Source organism: Carassius gibelio, chromosome B2 (genome assembly GCF_023724105.1).
Source record: "Carassius gibelio isolate Cgi1373 ecotype wild population from Czech Republic chromosome B2, carGib1.2-hapl.c, whole genome shotgun sequence".
NCBI lineage: Eukaryota > Metazoa > Chordata > Actinopteri > Cypriniformes > Cyprinidae > Carassius > Carassius gibelio.
Genome location: NC_068397.1, coordinates 22277106 through 22285778, shown reverse-complemented (window position 1 = coordinate 22285778; position 8673 = coordinate 22277106). Strand labels below are relative to the sequence as shown.

General features: G+C 33.2%; 1 gene segment (V, D, J or C); it reads left to right on the top strand.

The window, feature by feature from the left end:
• Window positions 1-7521: 7521 nt before the first annotated feature.
• On the top strand, window positions 7522-8154 carry LOC127951268 (T cell receptor alpha variable 38-2/delta variable 8-like). The segment is given in 2 exon segments: window positions 7522-7647; window positions 7732-8154. Coding segments are annotated over 2 exon segments (393 nt in total).
• Window positions 8155-8673: the final 519 nt, after the last annotated feature.

Below are 8673 nucleotides of genomic sequence, written 5' to 3'. Positions count from 1 at the left end.
GCGTTTCCCAACATTGCACGTAAAGCAATCGCACAGCTGTGCTTCAAGTGCTACGTACGTGCATAAGAGGAGTTTGGTATATTGATCCAAGATGACCTTGTTACATTTGCTAGACTGTCACAAAGCTCAGTCCTGCTGCAGTGACACACACATGTACAATTATATTTAATCCTGTCATTCCGCTTTCTGCCTTGACATGTAAGTGCATTTGTGTATGTTTTGCATGCATTTACATTTCTAATTTAACAATGTACATATATATTTTGACAAATAATCATTTGATAAAACACATACAATAATGACACTCCTTTGAGCTATTCTAAACAAAGGTTAATGGGTATCTCCAGTGAATAAACAGACTTATAACATACCAACGCTATCTCACAACCAATTCATACGCATTTTACAAGGTGGCTTATTCGTATGAATTCATACGACCTCACTCATACAATTTTGTACGCTTTGTCTAGACCCCAGTGATGGTTAGGGTAGGTTTAAGGCCGGGGTTGGGTGTAGGTCATTCCTACAAATTCATATGAATTGTGCAACTCGTAAAATACGTATGATGTAGTACAAATCGTATGAATTTTTACAAATAGTCATACAAATTCATAAAAATTATCCACCTCGTAAAATATGTACTGTAAGAATTGCAATGAGATCAGACTGAACATACAGAGGGATAAGTATAGTGGGGATCAAGCATTAAAAAAACTATATATATTACTCCTATATTGGGGATCAAGCATTAAAAAACGATATATATAACTCCTATCTTGATAAAGAATTGTTCAAGGTTAACAAAATAATATCATGTTTAATAATTTCAGACTTCATCCACAGCTTCATGAGAATAAAATCAACACAACAAACAAGCTCTATGAGCATTCAAATATATAATATCTTATGCAGTGGGATTCTGACCTGAATCTGAAATTCAAAATCTAATTTAAATCCAGAAATATTAACACTTTGAAACATTCATGTTTATTTTATTGGTTCATTAAGAATTCATGTTTGTATGAATAAATACAAATATACTATAATTCCTTGCAGCAAAAGCTTTCCTCTAACTAACCAGCTGCAGAGCAAAACATGAGAAGCAGCAGAAAGCAGGAAGTTCCAGTGTGTTTGAGAGTGAAACTGCAGAGACTCACAGTAACACAGATCTACAGCTCAGAGCACAACATTAACACACACCTGTTCTGACCTAGTCAACATGGAGAAACACCTGCTGCTGATTTTAATTCTGACTTCAGGTAAAACATTTTCAGTCATTACAGTATTCAGACACATTTAAATGAAATACATTTGTTTTACTTGATTCAGAAATTATTTTGATAATTTGTTTTAGGTGTGATGACTGAAGACCAGATTGGACCAAATCAAGGAACAAGTGTCATAAGTGTCATAAAGGAGACTGTGACCCTCAGCTGCACATATGATACAAGCAGCAGTTATGTTTATCTGTACTGGTATAGACAGTATCCTAATGGACAGCTTCACTATTTGTTATTCGAGCCTGCTAAATCAGGTATTAGAAGTGGGAGCCCCGATGATCCTCGCTTTCAGTCGACTACATCACACACATCCACTGAACTCACTATTACTCGTGTAACTCTGTCAGATTCAGCTCTCTATTATTGTGCTCTAAGAGTAGGAGCACAGGGATACAAAGTTTGTGTGAAGCCGTTCAAAAACTCTAATTCTTTTTTCCCTTTGATGTCAAGCCATATCAAACCCACAATCTATAATTCACACAATTTAATTTCACATGTGGAGGCACACCTGTGTGTGGTTACTGAAAATGTAATGAATAGGAAACACAATACTTCCTGAATTAGATTTTACATCACAACTCTCGTAAAGGAAGTTTTCCACTGCAAAACAAATAGTGCTCAAAACAAATACTCAAATAGTGCAAAATAAAATGTCTAATAAATGTCATTTTATTCATTATTTATTCTGATTAACTGATTCTGACATTAGTTCCTTGCAAATTATGTTAGAATATATTAAAGATAAATTTAAATGGTTCAACTCAGCAAAACATATTTAAACTAGCCACAAGGACGCATGGTTCTCCAAAATCTTGTGAAGAATCTAAAATGCTAAAGAGAAACAAAGACTATATTGTAACAAAAATATTAAATTATTAAAACATTATTTTTTAACTTAATGTGTACATTTATTTTCTAGTGTGCTTGGAACAAGACCATGTTTAACAACATTCAAGACAAATGACTGCAAGTGAAGCAGCTCAAGTTACTCTACTGTACAATTACAAATGCTTCATCTCTCTGTTACAAACAGATACCAAACAGATCACCAACGTTCATTCTGAGTGAATTTACAGTCGGTAAAGGAAGTACTGAAGATGAATCTAAACAGACATTTTTTGCTTCATCAGACTTCAGATCAAGGACAGTTGATCTTTTTTAAGGACAGTCACTGATGATCAAGAGTCTGTGTGTGTCTGACTCTGTGTATTGCTGTACTGTGTGCTACAGGCCTGTGGTGACGGCACCGTTTACTTTCATACAAGAACATTTAGATCTATTATTTCTATTTAAATACCTACATGTTGCATTAAAAATGTAATATAATTATCATTGTTAACATCATTATGCATAACAAAACTGATATTTTATAATAACTGTATTCTATAATTTTGTTTTATCTGTAATCTGCACCTTTTTCCATATATAACTGAAAAATTATGAATCATAATTAAAACGAATGCTAAATATTGTACAATGATTCACAAATCCTTTCAGTCAAATGATCTGTATTCGGATACTGAGGCTCCTCCTCCAGGTGTTTGTAAATGTGTTCAACTTTAGCAAGAGAGACTGAAACAACAAGGGGGTTGAAAATCAGTTCTGCTGATGTGTTCATTCAGTTTAGTTTCATTTAACACAGCACATTTATACAATTATGATGACACGCTGGCAAAAATATTTAATGTTGTTCATCTCATATTTTTTGGGTAAGTATAGATTTTCTTGCATTTTAAATTTGGAATGAATGAATGAATGATTGAATTATTCAAATGGTTAATGTTTTTCTAAGTTCCAGGATGTAAATCTGAGGATGCTGTCCACCAGAATCTGAGAGTTCAAACAGCAGATGAAGGTGCAGCTGTAATAATCAATTGTTCATATACAACCACTGATCCAAGCCCTACTCTCTTCTGGTATCAGCAACAAGTAAATGGATTCCCAAAATATATGCTGTCCACTTATGGAGCTAATGATGACGATTTTAAGAAGAGATTTAATGCACGTCTCAACACAATAACAAAATCAGCTCCTCTGACAATCCAGGATGTGCGTGTGTCTGACTCTGCTGTGTACTACTGTGCTCTGAGGCCCACAGTGACAGAAACACACTCATCACTCACACAAGAACTATGTGTGGGGCATTCACAAGTTTGGAAATATTACCAAGTTTGGTTTTTAATTTTGTCTTTTCATTGTTACATATTTGGTGTTATTTCTCTAAATATTACTAATGTAATTAAACTTAAAATATCATTTAATTTCTTTCCACAAACCATGAATCTGTAGGATGTATTTTTCATGACATTTCTTATTAAATATTTGTATTACTTGATACATTATTACCACAGGCTAAATATTAATATCATGAAGCTGCAAAACGCACTCCCCTAGAAACACATTTACAAGACACTACTCTTGTGTTGCAGAAATCTAATAACTTTATGTGTATTGTGTTACTGACTGTTTTTCAAAAATTTGTATAAAAATGTCAGTTAGAATATACATAAATTCACCACAGGGAGGCAGCATCCCTCAAAGTGTCTTCAATGATTCAGGCGCATGTGAGAGCTTGAAGACTTGAAACATCAAGAGAAAAGCAGCACACAGCAAACCAAGAGCTAGAGTAAAGACAGAGAGACATTCATTAGAAGACGTTAAAATATTAATCACTATCTCAGCAATGGAAAAATGGGTGACAATCACACTTTTCTTCATAGCTCATGATTTAGGTAAGAGAGTTTTTAATTTCCACTTTATCATTTGTTCATATGTGAGTTACTTCATATGAAAATATTAATAGTTAAATCTATTTTCCAGTGTGCTGGGGGCAAGACAGAGTTGAACAGCCTTCAAGAGAAATTACTGCTAATGAAGCAGATGAAGTAACTTTAGTGTGTAACTACACTACCACAGCTTCAACTACAAATACTTATCTCTTCTGGTACAAACAACTATCAAACAAATCACCAGCATTCATTCTGAATAAAATTCCTTTTAGTGAAGGAACAACTGAGTCTGATTTTAAGAAGAGATTTTCTGCAACACTGGATACAACATCAAAAACAGTTCCTCTGACAATCCAAGATGTACATGTGTCTGACTCTGCTGTGTACTACTGTGCTCTGAGGCCCACAGTGACATAAACACACTCAACACTCATACAAAAACATACTAAATAAATTAAAAACTCTAACTTTGTTAGCAAAACACTATAAACAAAGTAGAAACATTATGAAAAGTTATTTTCAGTAATAAACAGGTGTAATTTGTGGCCAACCATCAAGGATCAAATAATTAAAGTTCGAAATGAACCTGGAGTTGTGAAGTTGGCAAAATAAAACAGAGCAGATCTACAGTATTTCCATTGTGTTTAATTATTTTTTTTCTCTTCAATCTTTTTAGAGTGCAGTTTAATAATCCTGAATTTGTAACCAGACCAAAAGACACCAATCACACGTTTTCTGATTTCTCTTCTCAAGGCTCTTTTTTTTTGGTTTTAAAACTGTCATCTCCAACCAATCACCTGCATCTGAAACCATAAAACCAAAAAAAAAAAAAAAAAAAAAAAAGCCTCAAGACACACCTCTTCTGTGAGGACTAAACTAATTAGAATTAAGCACAGAGAACATTAATGCATTCATCTGATCTAATAAATATGGAAAGAATCCCGTTTCTGATTTTAATTCTAGCTCAAGGTACAGTATGACTCCCTTTATTCATTCTAGTCATGTACAGAAGAAAAACTATAAGTGTATGAATTAGTACTGTCAAATGTTATTAGCGTCAAAATAAAAGTTTGTGTGTACTCTGTATATTTATTATGTATCTATCTGCACACATATACATGTAGGTTTTAAAAAAATATATTTGCATGTGTACATTAATATATTTTATGAGATATAGACATATGAATATATATATATATGGATGTGGATGTGTGTGCATTAATATACACATAACAAATACACACAGTAGACCCAAATATATTATGTAAACCTTTAATTTGGATGCAATTTTATTTTTTAGGACTAGTAATATTGTGCAACTTGTCCAATTGTCTTATTTTTTGTTTAAGGTGTGATGACTGCAGACCAGATTAGGCCAAATAAAGAAACTAATGTCATGAAGGAAGGCGAGACTGTGAGCCTCAGCTGTACATATGATACAAGCAGCAGATATGTTAGACTTTACTGGTACAGACAGTATCCTAATGGAGAACCTAAGTATGTAGTGTGGAAAAATGCTCGGGCATATAGTGGTACTGGGACCCCAGCTGAATCTCGCTTTCAGGCGACTACATCAGAAACATCCACTGAACTCATTATTACTCGCTTAACCCTGTCAGATTCAGCTCTCTATTATTGTGCTCTAAGAGTTGGATCACAGTGATACAAAGTCTTTGTGAAGCTGTACAAAAACTCACATTTATTTTTCACTTTGATCTCAAGCCACATCAAACCCACAATCTATTATTCACACAATATAATTATACTTGTGGAAACACCTGTGTGTGGTTTCTGATGAAATGTATAATCAAGTTATAAAGACAAATGAACATGGCATATTCAATATATGCATGACGAGTCCTAATAGATCTGAACATCTATCATAAATAACAATAAACATTTAAACAATAAACATTATTTTAAGATTTAAACAACAAATAGATAAACCTGATTTAGATATATATAGTTGAAATCTACAATAGACACTTGTTTTTAGCCTCTGTTGATAAAGTTATTGCAAGTGTCACAAATGCTAAGACCTGCAGGAGGAGTCTGACAGCACAGCATCTGAGCTTGACTGTCCATCTCAGCAAATGTGTTAAGAATAATGTATCCCTCAGATTCTTATATATAGCGAAACCTTAACCATCTAAAACTATAAGAAAACAAATAAGATTTTCTTTCTAAGGACATTCTCCTGTCATCTGGTCTATCCTGCCTTCACATCTTGATTCAGATATGTAAAGATATATTATATATAACATAATTTTACACAATAATGTCATATTATGCATAATCTGTCAAAGGATATTGCACTCTACACTCTTAAAAATAAAGGTGCTTCAGAAGTTTCTTTACAGTGATGCCATAAAATAACTATTTTTAGTTCCATAAAGAACTATTAATCAAAGGTTGTTTTAAGAACCACCTCTTTCTTACCTTATTTTAATATGAAAAACCTTCTTTCACCACAAAAACATTTTGTGAAACAGAAAGGTTCTTCAGATATTAAAGGTTTTTGGTAAGAACAGTCTTTCATTTACTCTTAATTTATTTGAGTTACATAATATCTGTGAATGGTTGTTAATTTATGCCCCATCTTTTCCAGTGAGGGACAGGACAGTGTCGATCAGCCTTTAAGAGAAAAGACTTCTGCTGAAAAAAAAATTGTGTGTATACTCTCTTGAGTTCTGCAAATGCTTATCTCTACTGGTACAAACAGCTACCAAACAAATCACCAACATTCATTCTGAGTGACTTTTCCATTGGTAAGGGAGCTACAGAGCCTGAATTTCAGAAGAGATTTGATGTAAAACTGGACTCCACATTAAGAACAGTTCCTCGGTCAATCCAGAATCTGTGTGTGTCTGACTCTGCTGTGTACTAATGTGCTCTGAAGTCAAACCACATACAAAAACACACAACTTAAACACAGATGTGTTTGTTTCCTTACAGTAAACATTTCTGACATTTTACATTTTTAATTAATTGCATGATTTCAACTTTAAATTATGTAAATGTGTTTTCTTGGTTTTAAGGATGTTCACAGCATAACAGTATTGCTAACATGAGCCACTGGATTATGATGCACGATTGAAACATAAGTATGTGTTGCATTTGATTAATGAGTTACCAAAAATAGGATTTAAAAATAGGACATACAAAATGACATTAAAAATGTTTCTGACTCTGACGGAGAAAAAAAGTTCTAAAACTGTAAACACTAAAACACCTGGTTATTCTGTAATTCTTTAGTGTGGTTTATTTGGCTATTTAGTTACTTTTCTTTCACTTCAGAATTTTTATGTTATGTTATTTATTTTTATTATTGTACAGCACATTGGTCAATGTTGTTTTAATGGTGCTTTATAAATAAACACCAAACTCTTATAAGGACAATCATATTCCTAAAAAAGGATCCAAGATTAATTGTGGTTAGTTGTAAAAATTGATCATGTGATTAGATCTTTCTTGTCTTCTCAGTGTCTGAATTGAGCTATAATATGAGGGAGGAGGGACTCAGTGTTCATATGGTGTCTGACAGTGACTGTGGATGAATCGATTCATTCTGACTCTTCTCAGAGTGAACACTTGAACAATGGATCTTCATTCAGTTATTCTGCTCTGTGTCTCAACTGGTATTTATTTACATAATTATTTATTTAACAATTTTTCTCAAAAACTTTTCACAAAAAATTTACCAATTAACTTTTCCTTTTCAGCTGCTGTCTTTGGAAATGTCATCAAACCAGAACAGCTAGATGTTTTTGCTGAAGAGGGTTCAAGTGTTACGTTATCCTGTACTTTTTCTGACTCTGGAGTTACAAACTATCTCCACTGGTACCGTCAGTATGGAAGATCAAAACCTGAATTTCTTGTACTCACCAACAACAAAGCAAAAATAGCTGATGTGTCTAAGATAGATTCAAGATTCTCTGTTAATATTCCACAAAGTGATCGTGTGGATCTGGTGATCTCCTCTGCTGCTGTATCAGACTCTGCTCTGTACTACTGTGCTCTGGCGCCCACAGTGACAGGAAACACATCAGCTCTCTACAAAAACCTGTTACACTGAGAGACGAGAGAGAAACACAGAGACAGAGATGAAGACAGAGTGAAAGAAGCTGTAACTGACAAACCAATGAAAAAAAAAAAATCCGGTAGTACCAAAATCAAAAGGTACATACAGATCCCTGTAATCTCTATGAAGCTGCTCTTTAACACCTGTAATTCAGGCAACTGTCAAACTATAAACATTTAATATATTCCATATTTGCAATAAACAATGCAGGTTTATTTATGCCACAGGATGGCAGTGTTCACACACTTTCACATTGAGATATTGCTAGGTTTCTATCCTATATAAGACAAATAGCCATACTACAAAAGTATGTTAATTTATATTGTATACAAACTATATTGAAAATATACTTATATAACATAAAATATATAAACCAAGATATCCCATATTCTGCATGTTACTTAACACTTCCATGCTAATAATAAGTAGTTAAAAAATAAAAATAAATAAAGGAATAAAATATTTGTATCTTTACAACCTTAATAAACTCAGAAATTGGATGTATATTGGTGTAATGCATATTTCACTGGCTTCATCACATAGCATTTATTGGGTTTATTTTTATTTTTTATTTTTTTGAATA